The sequence below is a fragment of the Haliaeetus albicilla genome, chromosome 11 (assembly GCF_947461875.1).
Source record: "Haliaeetus albicilla chromosome 11, bHalAlb1.1, whole genome shotgun sequence".
Lineage (NCBI taxonomy): Eukaryota > Metazoa > Chordata > Aves > Accipitriformes > Accipitridae > Haliaeetus > Haliaeetus albicilla.
The window spans coordinates 17083197-17105155 of NC_091493.1; the positions used below are offsets into that span (position 1 = coordinate 17083197).

General features: G+C 36.9%; 1 protein-coding gene across 2 annotated transcripts in view; it reads right to left on the reverse strand.

Annotated features, from left to right (window-relative positions):
- ADK (adenosine kinase) overlaps nt 1-21959 on the reverse strand; it is a 298584-nt gene that overhangs the window by 42639 nt on the left and 233986 nt on the right. For both annotated transcript variants that reach the window (XM_069796300.1, XM_069796301.1), the window contains exon 8: nt 6501-6536. In XM_069796300.1, coding sequence (XP_069652401.1) covers nt 6501-6536 — 36 coding nt within the window. The remainder of the gene's footprint in view (nt 1-6500; nt 6537-21959) is intronic.

Here is a 21959-nt window from a genome sequence, read left to right on the forward strand (position 1 = left end):
ATAAAATAGACTTTATTGTCAGTAGAGGAAGATTTTTAAAAGGAGGAATACTTCATTCTCCTAAGGGTTTATATATTACTATGAGACTATTGTTTTTAATCTTGATAATGATAGTTCAGCTATTCCAATTGCTGCAAAACTGCAAAGCTAACAAAGGAATTACAGAGCATTTCCTAATGAGCAATTAGTGGGTTTCTTTGCTGCTGACTGAATTCTAACCTTACCTATCATAAAATTAGAAATAAAATTGGTAAGAGAATACTTTGGATAAACTCTGAGCCTGATTTTCATCCAATTTAGCCAGGTTTTATAGTACTATAATCCCTCTGATTTCAGCAGGATTACAAATACTGTTTCTCTAACTTCCCTGCAGCAACTGATCTCAGCAAGCAAACTGACTGTAGACTGCAGCACCTTAGGGGGTGTAGAGCCCAGGTGAATATGCTCTCTGCTCACTGGCTGGTTGCATAATTGAGATGCAGGGAAGCAAAGGGTGAAAGCTATATTCAGTGGGGCACAGAACATCCCTGATTTTCTGCAGTAAGGCTAAGATGCAAAAATTTCAGGAATCTTTTCTCTGAAGGGACTTTGTACACCATAGCGCATGTAGCTGGGAACAGAGGAACTGGCATACTGAACCAAACCTCTCATCCACCCAATGTCTTTGACAGCAACAAGTCTGAAAGGTTTAACTTGATGCAAGAAACTCTAATAGCACAACTTCTCATTAGACTATTATCCTTCCTATTCTCATAGTTGCCCTATGATCTGAAACACAAGGATTTCAATTTCTAATTTATTCAGTTTTCAATCTAATCTAAATATAGGTATTCCTGTTATTTGTATAAGCATCAAATCCTTTTATAATGCTATGTGGGAAGCTTTTGTTCTCAGATTTATTGCGAGTCAGTAAGTTCTACAAATTAACTCTGGTATATCTAAACTTATTTCTTGCCATCATTTATATGTTTTTTCTCTTTTTGTTTTATTTTTTTAACATTAGGAAAAGTAAGAAAGACTACGATTATTCTCTGTGCTACTTACTATGACCCACTTTATTCATATCTGTGTTAAATAACACCATACTTTTTTCCCAGTTTGCTCTTGCATACAAGCAACTGTAGTGAAACATAGCTGATGTGGTGAGGGCCTAGCATTGAATATATGAAAACACAACAATGCTTTCTGCATTGTTTTGTCTCCTCTTCATTATGAATCCCAACTCATTTTTTAACACAATTATATAATGAATGGAGTCCATTTATAAAGCTATCAAGAGTGGTTTCAAGTCATTTATCAGAGATGTTACAATTAATTCATATTACTAATAAATTGATTTTATCTTCCAAAATCAGCATACAGTGTTATTTTGAAACGCAGGTACAGTATGTGCCATTTTGACTGCAGCTGTGGATCTTAACAAGAGATTCATTATTTTTTATCAGCAGGTCAGGTAAACACTTCAAGAACTATAATCTGCATACCATTCAGTCCTGGTTACTTGATGATTTTTGGTAATCTTGTTGATCTTCAAGCACCACCTTTCTTATGGACAGAGAATATGCCTGGGGAATATATTTACCAGTATCTATTTATGTGAAAATTATCTAGCTCTTTTGCAATACTCTTAGCCTCCCTTTAACTTCTCCCCCGACTCTGGTAGTCAGTGAGCCCATTGATTTATACACATTTACCAAACATGAAAATAATTTCCCCTTACCTATTGGTCTCTTTACCTCTTTTTAAAATTCCCTCATACTTTTCATTTCCATACAGTATGCTATCATTTGTGTTATTTCTTCCTTCCTCCTGCTTAGACTGTTAATATAGCTTTTAGAAGGCAACATCTTCTGCCAGAGGAGAACCTCAAACCCCTCTGTGTGGACTGAGGACAGTGAACAGGGGCCATCTTACCCCTAATTCTCTAAAGGCGAGGAGTCCCTTAAAGGTGCCAGAGAAAAAAATGGAAATTGCTTCTCTTCTGTTTTGAAATGTCTTTTTAAGAGATTTGTGAAGAGAGGGTATCAGCTGGTGGCACAAGCTGTTGAACAGGGGACGGATGGAGAAATACAGCCCTCCAGCTTGGTAATATGTAGGCTTCTGAAGGTTCACCTGAATTCTGAACTATTTCAGGCCTTGATAATTAAGAGATCCATGAACTAGAAAATGCAATAAAGCATCGTGGAGATCAAACAGGAGAGAGGTGTTTAGCTTTTGCTAAGTAGGAAGTGGCTACTGGTGACTTTATTAAGCACATTTACAGTGGAGCAAAGCAGACATAGAAATCAAAGAGCTTGAAGGTATTTGTGCAATGTATTTACATGCACTTTGGATTTTAAAAGGAAAACAAGGAAGTTATAGTAGGAGAAAATGGCACAATCAAGAGATGATTTCTTCAGTTTAAGGAAGAATAAAGATGAACTTATATGAGGGAAAGAGGACCCTGAGGAAGAAGATTAGTTAAGAATGATGGTAAAGGATGGAATAAAGTAGACAGTGAAAGAAAGTAAAAAGCACACGTTTTCAGAAAGAATTAAATATATAATAAGTGTGTAACAGTAGAAGGAAGGTATTTAGGGGAAAAAAGGCAGTTTTTTAAAAAGTAGAAATTTCAAACCAGAATGATTTGGAGATATGTCTGATTGTGCAGACTTTAACAGTAACTGAATAGCATCTTCTGTGAGAATTAACTTGGCCATTTTAGCCAAAATCACTTTCTATACTAAAATTTTTGAAAGGAAGAGAATAAAATAGAGCTTATATAGTGAAAAAGCTGCAATCTCAGTGTTGAGAAGGTTAATAACTTTTCCACAATATATGTCAATATTTACAGCATAAGACTGAAGAGGTACTGTGCCCCTCATTTCATTGTCAGGCAAACATCATGAAATGTTGTTGTCTTCTATTTCTGTTCAGAATACACATAATATTTTCAAATAGCTGAAATGAATAATACTTATTTTGCACTGACTCATACTTGCACACTTATCAAGACTTTCTTATACATCCTGTATCTACAGACATGGCTGAATGGTAAGACTGTACTGGTTTGTGGCCCTAAAGCCTCTATAACATTTCCCAAATTCACAGGATATTCACACATATCCAATTATACACTTGAATCTGATTTAACAAAGCTGACATACAAATCTCACAAAAGCATGATTTGCCTATTGATGCTGCACCTGAAAAACCTTGCATGTGGCATTCATTCCAGCAAGCAAGCGGAATATATGCATGTAAAGAAAGTACATCAGATATCCCAGGATCAGATAAAAGTATGAGAAAAACTGCATACAGTTAAAACTGCTCGTCAAACTACGTCTTCTGATCTTTGCCTCTGAACAGATACACAATAGCTGGGACTACCATAGCCCTGACCTAAACAGGCATAAATCCATTGAAAACAGTGGACCTGTGCAGTGTACCTCATTAACTTGAAGACCTAAATTTGGTCCAGGGTACCAAAACTCTTTAATTTGGTTCTCCAACCAATAACTACTTAGAAGGAGACCTCTGCCTCTAACAGGAAAAATTATTTTGCATGGCAGCTGCTACTAACCCCTTAGATACCTACTGTTCCATTCACTTCATTTTACTTCTTGGGTTGACAGACAGAATTGAACCCTAAGTTTTATGTTAAAGTAGGATTTTGTTTTCCTAATTCCTACATGGAATGAACAGCAAGTTACCATTCTGTAAAAACAAAACCTCATAAACCTCTGTCCTGGCAATTTTGTTATTTGAAACATATTACACGCATCCAGTTAAAATATACTGACAAACATTCTACCACTTCAAGGGGAACCAAGTCCAAGAGCTTCCCTGGGATAAAAATTGTGACTATTACAATGGATTAATGAGATGACTGCAACTTACAATTAGGATGAAGCACTGTCTTCACAGATAGTGAATTTACTATCTATTTAATAGTTTTAAAATGTCATAGACATGAAATTCACAAAAAAAGAAAACAGTGATGCGCTCCAGGAAGAGACTGCATCAGAAGTAATGTTCTGCTTTTGATTATTGCAGGTAAGTGTTGGTCAGGAGATAAAATGAAGGAAATAATAGTTTTCAAATATCATGATTGATTTTACAAGAATAACTTGTATTTCAGCAAAGTACAATGAAAACTAACTCTTGGTAAGGTGAAGCATAAAAATAAAAATTCTTCTGAATGCGGTTTTTCTTGCAAAAAAACCCCAGATTTGTGTCATGGAATTTTTTTCTCCTGCCTATGACAAGGTTTTATTTCTTCAGAAAAGGTGTATTTTTTCCTGAAGTTGACTTGATTGTACTTCTTTTTTTTCAAAAATTGTTTCAGATATACTTAACTCAATCCATGTTTAAAAGATGCATTCAGTCCACACAAACTATTTAAATTACTGGGAGGTAGAAAAGGAGACAATTAAAAAAAAAGAAGCTAGTCACAACTGATTCTCTATGCTAAAAGATTTCTGATTATTTTTGTTAAAAAATAAAATTCTTTCCAGGCTGCAATTCAAATTCAGCTACCAGCAACTTTTCATCAATTCTATGACAAATATCCTCTTGATTTTTGCCCTGGTCACTCAAGTCCTTTCCTTTAGTTTTCCATGTTTCAGCAGTTTTCTATTCTCAATATAAATCACAGAATCAAGTTTACAAGCTTTTGAGAGTTGCTGGAAATTTTTCTTGATTTTAATTGAAAGGCTAATTGAAGTTCTTTAAGTTTTTCCTAAGATACTTTATTAGTAGTGTGATTTTTTTGTTTGTTTGTTTTTTCCTCCACAGCACAATGGGAAAATAAGACTGTGGATACTTACCAAGTTTTACACATCAGTAAACTTGACATGTGAGTTGCTACCAAGCAAGGGGGTAATAAGAGATAAGATCATAATCATTGTGCACTTTACTGATACACTGTAATCAAATGTGGCAGATTTAGGATGTTCAGAAGGAACTGTGCTAAAATCTCTAAGCAAGCACTAATGGAAAGGTTAGTATGATGGTAGTTAGCAGACACCAGCAAAAGCAGTTTGTCACTAGAACTGAATTTAAACCAGGCACATTCAAAGTCTTTAGCTCAAGGGGGCAATAAAAATATAGAATGGGTAGACTTAATACACTACTTCCTTTCTTTTTTATTGTCTAGCTACCAGAGGGTACCAATAATTTGTTATGCTTCATATTATATTTGGAGGCATCTGTGAAATTCATTCATTTGATAGAATAAATCCAAAGTGTATTTTTATGCTAACAATACAGATTATACAAATGAAAATTGACAGTGATAAAAAGTCTTGATTTCTACAAAGCAGCCAGATGAATTTGGCAAACATAAAATGAAATGGGACAGCCCACAGTTTTAATATCTAAAACACTGATGGCATTGATGTACCTGCTGGTGTATGGTTCTAAAGAAGTCTAAATTGTAGAACAAAAGCTGTCAGTCTTTCCCTCTTTTTTTATATGCAACCATCCACACGCAAAAGTGGCACGTTCTTAAAGCGATGCAGTTTGAATTGCGCGGCTTCTTTTATTTATGCAAAATAGGTGTTGAGTAGTCAAACTCCTAGCTATTCTTTTACACTGCAAACAAATCAATTAAGGTGGGTCTTATTCCAGTGAAAAAACATGTAGAAGGATTTATGTCTGTTCAGTTCTGCAATTTAGATTTCAGTAACTTACTATCTGCAAAATTAGCACAACTGTTGTCACATTAATTATAGTATTTAAAACCTGCCTATTTGAATTCAGCATTAGAGACCAATAGTCGATAGCTCTCCAGACTAAATTATCTGAATTTAGCCAATGGGAGATACCGTTCAAATAAATACCTCAAGAAGATGAAATCAAAAGCTCTGAAAATCAGTGTAAAATCAACTGTGTTTACTTCAAGAAAGTAGAGGATCATACATTTTTAGAGCACAGATGGAAAACACCAACTCGAATATGTTTTGAAACACAAATTCCACACTACCCCTTCTAAAAGAAGCTGTTTGTAGAAGCACGGTTTACATTAATCAGTACCTAACAATTTTATATACAACCTTTCTAAAATTCATTTGCATAATGATAATCCGCATATGGCAGGGTTTAAGTTATTTAAGCGGTGTTATATTTCACTATTTAGTCTTGCTTCATCACTGCTTTAGCAGTGAATCCTTATGGAGTGTAATGCAGCTAATGAGGTAGCTTTTTAACTGAAAAAACTGACAGGTCCCATATCTGCAGAGGCAGCTTGAAACTGTGCCCAACCTCTCGGCTTCCCAAGAGGCTTTTCAAAATTCAATAAATAACATCTGTAGGCGATGTTGGGTGCAGACCTAGCAGAGTGCGTCATAACACTGAGCTGGCAGAACAAAGAAACCATGACGACTGCCAAGTTTCCATGGCAACCGCTGCGAGGCTTGGAGAGTATAATAGCACATCAATCATTGTCCAAAAGAACTTCATTATCAGCAAGAAAAAAACCCTTTAGGATCTGTTTAGTGTGCAATTGTGGGTTAACTCACCTCAAAGCCTTGCTCTCTAGCAAAAGTGGCAGCTTCCTGAAATAATAAAAAAAGAACAGTTAATTATAAAGCGCTAGATAATGAAGAAATAACACATTTTGAAACTCATTCAGCCAGTTTTCCTTTTACACGATTATCAGTGTAAACCCATATACAGTTGTTCAATTCTGATAGTCGCACCAAAAGCTTCCCCCTCCTTCCCTCAAGCCCAACAACAGTACAATGTCAACACATTTCACAAGTTCAAATAAAGAAGGTACAGTATGGTTTTTCCAGGCGAGGGAAGTTACTTCTGGAGATAGGGCTTTGACTAGGAAACCACTACTTCAAATCCAGACAAACATCCTTCAGACATATTTTTAATTGAAATTGTATTATATCTCTATTTATCTGTGGCACTTCATGGGATACAGGTTATCAAGCCATTTTAAAAAAATCATTTGTCATCTACAATGCATTAAAAAAAAAGGATCACAAAATGTGTTCAAACCCTTGTGGTGGAATCAGATGAGCATTTTAAAATACTCTGATGTCTTAATCACTGCTTTAGGCAATTTAACTATGTTCTTTTCCTGCAAGAACAGAGGAAACATCAGGGTATCAGAATGTCCTAATTTCTTATTTATATTAATTGGAGCAATTAAAATCTGTTTTGAAATAAAAGCAAGGAGACAGAAGACAATAGCAATGTTTTTCCCTTACTCACTTTCTACCTTAACATTGCAAATATTGCAGAAAACCCTCAAAGTCTTTATGTTTTAACTTGCATTCTTCCAGATTATCTTTGCCAAGTGATATTAATAGAGGGATAAGTCTTGAGCCAAAATGGTGAGTTGATCCAACTAAACAAAAATAACTACCGTACCAAACCGTTTAAGTCCAGTGTCCCTACGACAGCTTTCAGTGCTGCAGAAAATACGTACTTGTGGAGCTATATGATCTGCCAATTTGGAGGCAATATAAGAATTTGAAGTGGGTACAACTGATTATAACAACAGTAAGTTGAGGTTAATAAAATGTGATAAGCTGAAAAGCACAACTCCTCAGGCTGCTTCACTGCAGAAACATAAGGCTGACCGGGTTAGCCTTAGCTGATGTTGACAGAAAAACTGAATCATGGTCCTGACAATTGGGTGCGGGCAAGGTTAGCCACTTTGACAATTTACTTACAATTGAATTCCTTCTTGCACATCACACAGTCAATGACATTTGCTAGCCTGGCTGTCAAGAAGGAGTGTAGGGTTCAAAGATATCATGCAGTGTTTTCCTAAACCAGCATGTGATTAACAAAGCCTATGCTCATATGAAAAAAGGAGCCTGCAAAGCTTCCACTCTAAAGTGATGCACTTACAATGAACTGCAACACAATCAAGAAAGCCTCAAAAAGGACCAGGACACAGAACCCCCCCCCCCCCCCCCCCCAAATAAGGGAGTGATAAGGGGGCAGAGAATAAGAAAACAGACTAAAAATTATGTACTGTAGCCAAATTACTTCTTTAACCTCAGGTTTTTGGTCATGCAATTGAAATCGGAAGTTACACTGATCTGTCCTAAGGGGATTTCTTTCATGTCCCAATGCAGCAGGACATTAACATCTGTGTTAAACTATTGTTTGGCCAGGAAACTGGACACCAGTACATTCTTACATCTGTGAAATAAAAACTATTCCAGTTAAGTAGTGTTTCCTTATGTGGGAGACTTTGAGAGAATTCATCTTAATTTTCTGTACTGGGGCACCCATGCATAGCACATGTGGTTTGAAAGACCTGGCCCTTCCACAAGAAAGGATAAATGATTGCACATTTGTTAAAAAGTATCTCATCTTCGGATTTTCCTGTTAGAGCGTCATCTTTTAGCCTGGTCTGCTGCCTGGCTACATGAATAATGGTAGCAAGCCTACAATCATAGATTTTCCTGCAGTTGACCTCTAATCTAAGGGTGTCTGAATGTGCCAAAGAACAACAGCAATATTAATTTTCTTCTCTCCTATCAACCGAACCTCAGAATAACTCCCGAGAGCTTCTTTCAGTAAGGACTGTGCCTGCAGCCCCCTAAGAATCAGCCTCTCTCAGAATGACATCCCTTTAAGAATTAAGGCTCTTCCAGTAAAAAAGATAATAAAGCTCAAAACACACGTTTGGAGACTACAGTTTGGTGCAAAATGGTGAGAAATGTGAGGCAGGCCCCGAATGCCAGGGACAGTTCAAAGTAAATTAACCAGATAAAAGCCATGAGAACCTTTTAGTATCTATTCACAATAACAGTGAGAACAGGAAACAAGCAGAACCCATCTGTGCAGCCCTAGGGCACCTCATACTGAGCTTCACGTCTCTAATAAAGTAGTCAGGTTAAAATCTAAGTGGCTGTAACATGTGGAGGCTGCTAGGGTTACAACGGCCAGCCAGGGCGTTCCCTGATGCAGGTGATAATCAGTATGATAATCACTATATTTACAGGCTTTCCATTTTATATCTGACATTGGAAATCACGAAGAAGGAGGGATTAAGGAAATAAACAACCTACACAGAAGCTTTACTGCTCCCCAGAGAATGCAGCATTTTCATTCATGTGTGACATGCGACAACAGCAAAGCAAAACAGCCACAGAACAGAATTTTCTTAGGAGGCTTCATTTCACATCAGAGTTCTTTCAGTTTTGATGAACTTTAGACATTATTCATTCATTACTCCAACTCAGCATTTTCAGAGCTATTTTCCATTACTGTCTACAACAGAACATCTCATTTCATAAAACCCTCTCCCCCACCTTTTTACTCTTTCATACCAAACATATTAAAAACTCACACTGCTTTTTCGATATAATCTTTTTACTAACCACGACAGCAAATTTATTGCTGTACCACCTAAAGTAGAAATGGGATTATTAGTTATGAAACATTACTTGGCTTATGCAGTTTGGGAGAAAAAAAAAAATCCTAAGTACAGTCACGCTGAAAAAACCTGCACACTGTGTTACTTAATGGGAGTAACACAATGTCACCAAAGTTAACACACACCCTCTCTTTGCACAATAGTGAGCAGTTTACACAGGAAAGCGAGATAAATTAAAGAGATAACAATAAAAAAGACAACTTCCGTTAGTACTGGCCTTGCTGTTATGTTAGAACTTGCTTGCTAGCTGAAAACTATTTCCATTCTTCCCTGTATTTTATTGCTGCTGGAGTCCCAGCATTTAGTAAGTTCAGCTGTCTATAATCTACACTGGGGCTATTTGTAACAGGACTTGTTAAAGTTCTGAGTCCTTTTATCACCAGCAATACAAACTATTTGTTTATAAGTAAACAAACGTACCTTCCAAACACAGAATCCATTAGCATCTGCATTCCTAGGAGTATGTTAGCTCCCTGTATTAGAAGAATTTTATGATTCTAAAGTTAAGATGGCTCAACTTCAATAATCATACGTTTGGTTTGCCATAACACACAGAAGGCACACTATGTATTAAATATTCTTGACACATCCAATTTTTTTTTTTTTTTTTTTTTTTGGTACCAAGGTTTTATGATGACTTGATTGAATTATAGCCAAAATGGTAACAACATGCACGTTGGGTTAAAATTAATTCATGTAGGCCAACATGAAACTCATGCAGTTGCACTGAACAGCATTTAAAACCATGTATCGCCAAAATTAGCTGACAAAGACTGTTTCAAAAGCACCACCAACAGTATTATCTACAATATGCATTTTAACCTTTATATGGAGGAAAGGAGCACTGTAAACTAAATTTGCATTTCATTGCTGAAATCAACATTATCTCATAAAGAAATGATAAAACAGCAGGACAGCAATGATACCCTTGCACACTGAATGCATTTCCCATAATTACACAAGAAAGAAAATGCAGGGGACACTGAAGCTAATCCCTCCCCTGCCATCCTTCTTGGTAGAGGAAACATGTCATATATTACAGTACTACTCTGTGCAGCTCTCTCTAATTCTCTATTTTTCCATGGGGGAAAAGAAGAAGTAAAAAAGAAACAAACCTAGATTTGATTTACTTTTTTTTAATTGGGAGGTTACTGGCAGGTTTTGAAGGAGTTGCTATTGCAGTAACTGTAAACTTCCTGACTTACCCAAAACAAGCCCAATTCACATTTTCAGGAATATCATCCTCTTCCTCTGCATAACAAATCTGTGACTTGGAGACTTCAGCCTGGCCCATGAATCAATGTAATCTTAAGCCCACACACACACACGTACAGCATGTGTAACTGCAGAGGAAGATCCTTGCAATGCAGTGCAGTGCAGAGTGCGTAACAACAAAAAGAAATAAAAAAGCAAACTTGAATGGAATCACTCAATGAGAAACAGTAAATGACTATGAGGACCATCCACCTAGTGTCTGCATTTGATGGAACCATTCCTACTGGTACCAACCATGTTTGATTATAACTTGAATAGTACTTCCACCACTACACCTTACAAGACTCTTTAAACTGCTAAAATCTTCTAAAAATCAATCTTAAACATTTCCATCCTTTCACACATTTCAGAAGTATGAATTGTTAGTTTTCTTCCATTTACATTGTCTCCTTGAACACATTAAAAGCTATGATTATCTCACTTAGATAATTCCCTTTTTTTCCAGCATAATCAGTACTCTCCATCCCACTCATGAGTTCATCTCCAATCCAGGTATAACTTTGTGTTCTTTGTATCCCCTCTTGCTTTTCTACAGATTGCCTTGTTTGCAGCAACAAAGTTAGTTTCACAAATCTTCTCTAACATTAAAACCCTGTTATCTAAATGAAATGCATGACAACAAAGTAAAATAAGCAAATGGGGATATAGGGAAGACTTTCATGCAAGTGATGCACACTGATATCTACAACTTAATTCTGTAGAAGACTGACTCAAATAATCAAAGTTGTTCTATATTGACAACCTCCTTTCTTAGAGATAGGTGCTGAAGATTTGTATTTCTGAAGTAGAAATATTAATGATTTCCTAAGGGACAGTATACTTCTGTAAAACTTTGTAGAACAAAACAAAAAACCCACCAACCAACCAATAAAAAATTCATGTATTATTTGTCTCACTGCACTACAGAGACATGAAAGTCTTCTGCTTTATTATAATGTAATTACTAACACTTGTAGTTCAGCTTTCCTTAGGTAGGCACATTTGTCCTCCCTATCTGCCTGTCTCTTCTATCATCTTTCCCTGTTCCTAACAAAGAGCTTTCTTATACAATCCTGTGCTTTCAGAGCTATACCCTTAGTTTTATATACTCCATCGGTACTGAGAACATCTGATTTCAGCAGTATCTGTTGTGCCCAGTAATTCTGAATACAGGCCAATAAAGGACATCTTTTGTTAAAATCTCCCTCCTTTTTTTGTCAGAAGGTAAGTCATGAAGAATGACTTCTCAAGATCACCATGTGCCCTCCTTTTGGTATTTCCTTGATAAAACATTTGTCACAGTGCAGGAGCTAAGCTAGTTTTTTAAGAAGGGGGCTAGTGAGTGGTACCATGCCATGTTTTCCACTCTTCCAGCTCCAGGCCAGTTTACACTAAATATGACCCTGGAAATGTGGCTTAAGGCACAGACAGGACAATGGATTTTCAGTTGCTGCCTTTGAATTGTAACAAAGATGTCATACAAACACCCACTAACTTCATGACACAGTTAGTGGGGTGTTCTTATATCAAATCCAGGTATTTAAATGCAGCCCATAAACATGCAGTAATATGACCTGTCTTTATACCACTTTCCTGTGTATGCTACACAAAGGCAAACTAAGTTATACATGATTTTGTTGCCCATCCCAATTTTAAGTGAGAAAATAATAGATGCATATATATACACACACACATATATAATAGCAGATCCACAGTTCTTCACACAATGAATTAACAGCATGCAAGAACTATGATTACTTTCATGCTATGCAAACAGGGGTGTTGTCAAAGCTGCGGTAATGCTAATTGTGACCTACCTAAGGAATCAGAGGTAGATATTGCTGAAGACTATCCGTTGATCAGTTGAAAACATGATTTCAACAAATGGCCACTATTATTCTGTTATTTAAAATGAACGGATGGGAAGTCTACAGGACATAGTTCCAGCTGGTTTACTAACCTTCAGTGCCAACAGTACATTTATTGTGGTTAGTGGCAAGATACAGATGTTCCTCTTTAATTCAGTGCTAAGTAGTTATCAATAGTTACTCAAAACACTAGATTGTCTTATCCAGCCTTTTATGTCATTGTAGTCTGATTTAGACAGGCATTACTTTAAGGTCAACTATTACTACATTTCACTGTGTAAAAGCAATACAAGCGCATACGCCTTTATTAAAAATAGCCATTTATAAAGGCATTTAGGGCTCAGGAGGTGAATATGATTTTATCCTCCTTCTTTTTTCTTTTTCTTTCCCCCAGAGACAGTTGCTTTAATATGGGTCATACGGGAGTTTGAGAAACAGAAGTCAAAAGAACCACCCAGCATATTTTCTGAAACAAATGTCTATCTGGTGAAATTCTGCTACAGCTGATAAAGTTTGAGCTGTACTTGGGGATGTGTTACACGGATGTAATGCTTCAATATTATTTTTGTTTGACAAGCACAGAAGACTAATCTTTGATTTGGTCAGCCATGTACACCTGTTCACGTTTCAGAGAAGATCAATAAAAGTGGTCACAGAACAGACAGACCCCGCGCACAGCTTGAGAATCAACACTGCGTATCAGCAGTATCTGAGCAAGGATCTACCCCTCACTAGTTATTACTGAAGAAAGCACAGCTGGCATCAGTTGGATGGACAGATTATCATAAAGGGACACTGTGATGTTTTTTTTCCCTCTTTACTTTTCCCATGAGTACTGCCAGACCCCCAAATTGCTTTTCTTCATAAAGGATAGCCAGAGTTGGTATCATATCCTAAAATATTATTTCAGCTTGCTCCAGTAGTACTAAAGATACTGGTAAATATATCTACACTGCCTTCACCCAGTAGCTGAGAATACAAAATACTAATAATCAGTTCAAGTGAATAATCAGAACAAGTACAAATACCATATGGGGTTAAAGTTGTAATGTTCAGAGGCAGTTCTGGCAGAGTACCAGAGGGTTTTGTCTGAAAAAGCCTAGTGTGAAAAGAATTGAGAAAGAAACATATTTTCTGTCCTGCTCGGGTTCACTCTGGAGTGCCTGTATCATGTACAATTCATTAATATTCAAGTTATTTATTCTCCTATTCAGATTATTACTAGAACTATAGTTCCTGCTAGAATCTTCTATGGAAAAAATCACCCTGAGTCAGAGCTTAATGCCATTACCGGGTCTGCAACAACTGCAGCAGTGATATGCCTCTGAGCCATTTTGAAATTTTATGATGGATAAAGTGCTATTACTTGTATCTCTGCCTTACATCCTTACCTAAAGAACTGAACTACCTATGACTCTGTATGTGTGTCTCTCTTCACATTTTATAAGCATCAAATTAGTGAATGATACTTCCTTACACCGCCTCCCTATACAAATGTGTCTGTATCTTAAAAATAGATGCATCATGATCAGAACAGAGGGAGAAGAAAAAAAAGACCCCTTCCTTAATAATCACTGAATCAGGAGAACAGAATAAAAATGAAAAAAAACCACCTTAAAATTAATTTAATAGCTAGAAGATAAGAGTTTTATATGCATATAAAAAATAAGAGATGTGCAGGGTCTTTTGAAGTCTTTAGTACTGCTCATTGGATGCTCTTAGTGCTAACTTTCTGGCTGAAGGATGACAAACAGAAATAAAAGATTGCATCATTTTCAACAGGGCCTTCTATGATTGCAACCACTCAAGACTAGCCTGAAATCACTGACAAGATATTCTCATCTAGCAATTTCAGATGAAGAGAATAATCAGATACTGTGCTAAAAGTGCTGGGATCCAGCAGGACTTGTCTCTAGTCCAGCTAAAAGGTTAACACATTTTTAGCAGTGAAATTGAGTTGTTTTATACACTTTGTTTGGTATGTCATGCACAGCCATTTAGAATGATAACTAAGACTATGGTATCTGGAACCTTGTAAAGAGCAATCATCGCGTAACTCTCTACATGTGCTAGGCTTGCACTGCTTGTTAACTTTAGCAAGAAAATAAAATTGCTCTCTGCAACCTCCAGCAATAATGCTAACTTTTTAACTGATCTTAATATTACACATTTTATTCTCTCAATGAAGTTTTGAACCCAATTGACTTAAAGATTCGTATTGGAGTTTATTGTGCTATTTAATGCTAATTCGATGATGCATTTATCTGTGTTCAAGACATGAATATTCAAGATAAAAATTTTTTCTTGTATTTTCAGTTTTAGCTACTGCAGCTACTTTATGGAAGTAAAACCCTAGTTCTCAATCTATGCTAGTGGCTCTCTCTCACAACATGGTCATTGCACGGAAAAAAAAAATTTTCAATCTGACCGCAGTTAGTTCACTGTGGTCCTGACTGAAGAACATGAGCTCTAATTCCAGATGTGACTAAGGTGCTATTTATCATCTTGGACAAGTTGTTAATTTCTTGCACCATTTTTTAAAAAATCAATAAAAGTTAGAATTTTCCTGCTTCTGACCATTAAGTATTTGAGGATGAGTGGTTTTTTGGTATGTTTGTTCCTTTTCTAAGAGAAGCCAACCTGAACCTGAGATGGGCTAAGACAGAGCAGAAGCTGAAAGAAAAGTCAAGTAATGAAATTAGAGAGATCACAAATTCCAACATATTTTAAAGAGATATTACAGAAATCACAGAGGGGTTGAGGTTGGAAGGGGCCTCTGAACATCATCTAGTCCAACCCCACTCCTCAAGCAGGGTCAGCTAGAGCAGGTTGCCCAGGACCATTGGGTTTTTAATGGAGAACTCCATAGCCTCTCTGGGAAATCTGTTCCAGCATTTGATCACCCTCAGAGTAAAGGTTTTTTCTTATGCTTAAGTGGAATTTCCTGTAGTTGAATTTGTGTCTGTTGCCTCTTGTTCTGTCACTGGACAGTGCTGTGAAGAGCCTGGCTCCATCTTATTTACTACCTCTCATTAGGTATTTATATGTATTGATAAGATCTCCCTGAGCCTCTTCTTGAGGCTCTCAGTCTCCTCTCCTCATACGACAGATGCTCCAAACCTTCAATCACCTTTGTGGCCCTTCGCTGGTATCACTCCAGCAAGTCTATGTCCTTCTCGTGCTGGGGAGCCCAGAACTGGACCCAGCACTCCAGATGTGTCTCACCAGTTCTGAGCAGAGGGGAAGAATCACCACCCTCCACCTGCTGGCAATGCTCTTCCTAATGCAGCCCAGGATGCTGTTGGCTGCCTTTGCTGTGAGGGCATGTTGCCGGATCAAATCCATTTTTTTTTCCTGAGGTCCTTTTTTGCAAAGCTGCTTTCTACCCAGCTGTTTCCCAGCCCGTCCTGGGACCAACATTCCTCCCCAGGTAAGAGGACCTCCCATTTTTTTTTTTTAAATTTCATGAAATTCCCATCGGTCCATTTCTCCAGTCTGTCAAAGTCTTTGAAATTTGATATTATTCTTTGTGTTAAGATAGTAGCTACTGATTGCAAGCATGGGACAAAATCTGTGCTGGGGCTAGGCAGACAGGGAAAGACTTTATCAAAGACTTGCTGATATATGCAGAAAAGTCAGATGACTGTTAGGATGGAAAAGAAACAGCTAAAGAAACCAAGCAACTAACCACAGCCACGCAGCAGGTGAGGGTAGTCAAGATCTACAAATGAATAAGAACAAGCTTCTCTGACAAATAAGCAGTATTTCTCAGAGACTCAGAAAACCCGTCCATCCAGCTTTTGCTGGCCAAAGGACTGCTAGCATCAGTACAGCACACCAAAGATGAAGAAAACATGGAAGTCAATTAATGTCTTGACCACTGAACTTCACCTATTTCATGTGGGTTATAATATGCTTGGCAGCAGACATTCAAATTATCTATAACCAATTACTTCAAGCATTCAAATCACTCTCATTCCATTATAATTGCTTTTTCCTTTAAAAATTGGCTTAGGTAAAACGATCATGACTATCCTATTGGTTGGTTTTGTTCCTATGCTTTCAAACAGGAAAGTGAATTTTTCCCAAGAAGTGGGGTTCAGAATTCCTGTGATAGAAAGCAAACCATAAGCTTTTTCAGCACTCCTTTCTACTTTTAAGATACCACACATCAAAAAAAAAAGGAAAACGATGAAGAGTGAGATGCAAAAAAGAATACAAAATTATGTATGAATATGCATGAATACCTATAGAAAAAAAATTAAATGATGTAATTATGGAAAATTACATTTCTGCATCAAAAATCAGTAATCTTTCACCTAATACATAACAGCATAATTATGACAACAACTTATTTGTTAAAAATGCATAGTTTAGCAATGCATTATTACATAGATAACTGTATGCAAACCCTTTTCTTTCAATGTGATGATTTACTCTAAGATGCACTGGATATGTAGCAGTAATACTGAAAAGAAGCTGAATCCATACTGGTTTTGTCTGTCAGGTGTTTGCCTTCCCTGTTAAATCAACTTTATGTACACATATATACACACACAAACATATACAAGACTCCCAAATGCATATACAGCTCACGACAATACAAAGGTGATCTCCCTCTCTGAAACCTTCTCTATTTCAGGCTTCAACGTGCACCCATTCTCCAAACCTTTCCTGGATAAATCAATGGTTTTCACAAGCATTTTTATTCACTAGACCTCTAACTAGGGAAAAAATATGTGCCTGCAGTGGCATCACAGCCACTAAAATACCACAGCTGATCAGCACTTTCAAGTTTTGTGAGCACTTGAAGATTATGAAGACCTACAGCTGTTGTTTGAGATATACTGATTACATCACCATTCATGTTAAATAGTACTGATGTATCTCCTTGTTACTATGAAGTAATTTTACCTTGTTAATATAGTTGCAATGAATTATTATATATTCTCGCTTAAAAATATCATTAGATACATTCACTAGTTATATTGAAATGTAAATACATTTCTGTTACAGCGTAATGACCGAGGTTGTTGTACAATTTGCTATGTACTATTATTCTTCAGTTCATAAATTCACACAGATAACTTTTAAAGCCAAGTTGAAAAGTAAAATTTGGACTCAGACCAAACAGAAGAGAAATGAAAGATTTGGTCTACATTTGAATAAAAGAAAACTTTGAGTTTCAATTGTGCTCTTTTTATAAGAACAGTTCTCTAAATCTCTGCTAAGCAAGGATACTCTCATAGTGGCACCAGTTGTATATTTCAAAGGATCATAAAAATGTATCATAGTTTTCAAGCAGTAACATTTTATAAATTTTGTACGTAAGCATACAAAAACCCTACCATCCTGATTCTACCATATGCACATTCTCCACATACTCCCAAAGAACATTTTTTAATCCTCACCTATACTTCAGAACAGTTACCATTTTAACCTCTACTTCTTGTCCTTAAAATGCTACATTTATTTTAGGATTTATCTCACAACTATTTTTTAACTACTGAGGTTACAGACTGACATTATATTTTTCAGATACATTTATATATTTGTTAACCATTACTATATGCTTAGTATGTGTTAGCATATTGCAAATGAACCTGAAATTGCACCTGATATTTCTTTTTTTATTACATGACAAATGTAAGACTGCAAATTATTCTGAAGCTGAAATTAGTAGTTGTAGTAATAGTAATTCAGTTTTGGACAGGTTATTTTTAGCTAAGTACTTGCTCAAGCCCTTCACTACAGATTCTCACACCTCCTGAGTGCTCAGAAGTGTAAATAATCTTTTTTTTTTCCTCTGCCTGTAGCATTATATTTGTGTTTAAATATAACAGAAGTTATTTCAATCTATTTAGTTTGCCTCACACTTTCCAACACAAAGAATTCCTGTGATTTCTTCCAAGATGCTGTGTCTCTTCCATTTTATGCAAAATTTGAAAAGAGCTGTAGGGTCAAAGCAGTGCTGTTCTTTTGTTCAGATTGCATTCTGATTTGGGCTCCTAACAATTTACTTCTTTCTTTTATATTAGAAATAAATTTTTGGCCAAACACCAGACAACAAATGAAAGGGAACATTCTAAAACAGTAGTGCTATACTTTCAGAGCAAAAGTAGTGGCAATAACAGCACACCAAATGCTGCACTGGAAGTTTTTTTAAAAGACAGCTATTTAGGGATTTAGGGAAAAGAAGAAAAAAATAGACTAGGACCTCTGAAAAGTGGCACTAATTTGTAGAGTCTCTAGTTTGAGGTTTGTTTTTCCTAAAAGAGCTAGGAGGAATGTAGTGCTCATATAATACAGTAAAATCTAATTATGTTGTAAACAACAAGCCAGAACAGATATTCTGCGCTAGCAGATACATATACATCTTCCTAATTCCTTGTCCCTTGTCAGATTTTTATATCATACACTCCCCTCTTTCACTCAAGTTAATCAAGTTTTCTGAATTATGCTCTGGAAGTCACATATGACATCTACTACACCATGTTTTGAAAATCGCCATGCTCTAAAAGGCACTTTGATCTTAGGTTTAGACCATGAAAACAAACAGTTTATTTGGAGCCTGGCTGGCTTACATGGCAAGCAGTGAACAGTTTGCAGAGGATACTGTGCTAAAAGTGTCACTTTTAAAAAATAATATTGAAACAGTTCTTTACAAACATGGCACTTGTCCAAAGCACATATGGAACATTAAATATAACCATAAAATTTTATGCACCAGATTTGACCAAGGTCTTGAGCTCTAATTTATATTTTCTCTGTTTTCCTGGAAGACTAGCTGCATTTGATAAAGCTACTTCATAAGGAGTCTGTTCTCCTAACATTTACACATCACACATCTGGACTTGGAAAAGGATTCTGAGTAAAAGAGCCAACAAATGCAGATCTTGTTTACATTATGTGCAATTACTCTTGTGTCATAAATCTCCCTGGGATATCAGAATGTGCTGAAGACACCCAAAGAATATGTACTTCCAATAAAAGTGCAAAAGCCTGGGTGTTTCTGTCACTATCAATGAGCTCAGTACACATGATCATGTAAGAAAATGAATGGTTTTCGTATTTACTAATAATATTGCATTTCATTTTTATTAATTATTTGTATGTAATTAGAGCTGCCCTCAGTGTCTGAAGATCTCTGTTTGGATTGTTTTTCTCTCACAACTCGCTCACTGCAGCCAAGGGAACTAAGTGATGGCAGTTGCAACACTCAATTCAGTTACATAAACACATCTTCCTTGCCAGATTCCCCTGCGGTGTTCCCATTTCATGAAATAAGTCTCTAGCATTTAGTAATGTACTGTACCAGCAAGTTTCTTTTCATGTGATGAAAAATTAGGTCCTCTAATCCTGGCAGCAGAGCAGCATGTGTGTGAGCATCACACACATGGAATCCACCCCAGACCGGGTGGCTGCACCAGCAAGAGGACAGAGAAATACAACACTCAAGTAGCTACAGAACAAGAATTGGATGTCAGATTCTAGTAGGAGAAAGACAGCCTTCATCCAGAAATTGAGGCAGATTTATTCCTAAGTCTGTTGCAGTGCCAACAAATGTGAGTGTACATTATACCTTCAACGGTATACAAGATGCACGTGCTTCCGTATTAAGTGTATTTGCCAGTAATGATAAAAAACACTCTGGCCAGACTATTCCTGTAGGTGTAAATGGAGCTATACTTTTTAACATCACAGCTAGAACAAACACACTCTTGACAACGAAAGCAGTATGTGGTAAAAGTAGAGACACAGAGTGACCTAATCTATCACACAGCTGATCAGCTGCAGAGAGAGGGGGACAAAGTTTCCCACCACACCTGCCCATCAGCGTGAAGCTGGGTGGTCATACTCCATTGACTTGCTGGAGCTTACCCTTACAATGGATAGGTCACTGTTGAAGGCTGTCTGGTAAATTATATAGGGACTAGTACCTGTATGTCTGTGCAAAGGTCAGAGACAATATAAGACTTTGGGCATGTTTATATCAGGCAGTGGAGCATCACAGAGATCTCAGAACCACCTGAGCCAGCAGCCTGAGCTGGTAATTCATGCAGAGTCACACAGCTTAAGGTACTCCTGAAGCACAGCACTCGCACCAGCAAATTGTATCATCTAGTTTTGCAGGTCACCTGTCCACGGTCAGTTCAAATATCTGGTTGAAGAGTAAACCTATGCTCTTAAAGGATTATTTGCAAATGCCACTCGCTGTCTAGATAAACATAAAAATACTGAAGTTGTTTTCTGAGAAATAAATATAGGAGAACAGAGAGAATCCAAATAAAAAACTGAAGTAGTTAGAATTATTTATTAATGATTACTAATTGTAACACAATGAAAGAGGCTTTTTTGGATCCTTTTACACAATTTGCAGTCATGTAAACACGGAAGCTGTGAAAAAAAGTTGCCTTCTTTCTAATTTAAGACTTCATTTTCCTTTGGGGGCCTCTGATCAGATTTGGAGAGTCTAAATGGTAGCACTGCTACATAAAGCTGGAATCTGAACCACTCAGTCTCCACCTCCAGTTCAAGGACTTAGGGAGGCTGGATCAAACTTCCCAGCTGAAGTAAATTCCTAACCCTTCCCTACAACTCATACAGATAAACTTAACACCAAACAGCACCATGTCCACTTCCCTACCCAGGAAAGTGAGATTCCTTCTTTGTGGGAAGAATTCTGACACTGCATGATGCGAGGAAGAGGAGATCAACCATTACATGAATGTGGATCAATTTTACTTTTGCATCTTCACATGGAATTGCTAATGGCTGGCTCCATGTATTGACATGTTTGTTCAATAATTCATGTGCCCTGCTCCTCTTTAGTTAAACACATTTTCAAAGTAAGTTAAACAGGAACAAACCACTCCTGTTCCAGTATAAGATTGTCCACAATACAAATCTGAGTTAAAGATGTTGTGCTTAAAATAATGTGCTATCTCAGTTCAGATTAATCTTCCTGTGTAGACAAGTCTTTATTAAAGGAGAAGGACTGAAGTGGTGGATTAAGTCTACAGTCCTGCAAATGGCTTTTCTTTATAAATATCTGTATTCACAATTGTTATATGTATTCAGGTTATCTCAGACTGTCTACACGTGAGAAGACATAACTCAACTATAAGAAGGAGAAGTCTAGATCTGTGGCAAAAGAGTTTTCACCTTTTACTTGCTCACTGTCACAAGTCACATCGGGGTAGCCTGCCACTGCCCCGGTGGTTAATGCTGATTTGGGAAATCCAGTACTTGGCTCCTCAATCCTATTGGTGTTAGTGAGCTGCACCCCAAAGTATAGAAGGTCACTGCCTAAATCCTTCATAAATTTGCCATTTCTAAAGTAGAAGAAGCAGCAGGGAAAAAATGCACCACTTCCTGTGATGCCATTTTATATAACATTACTAAGCTGTAAATAGCTGAAAGATGGCTTTGTTTATGAGTTCACA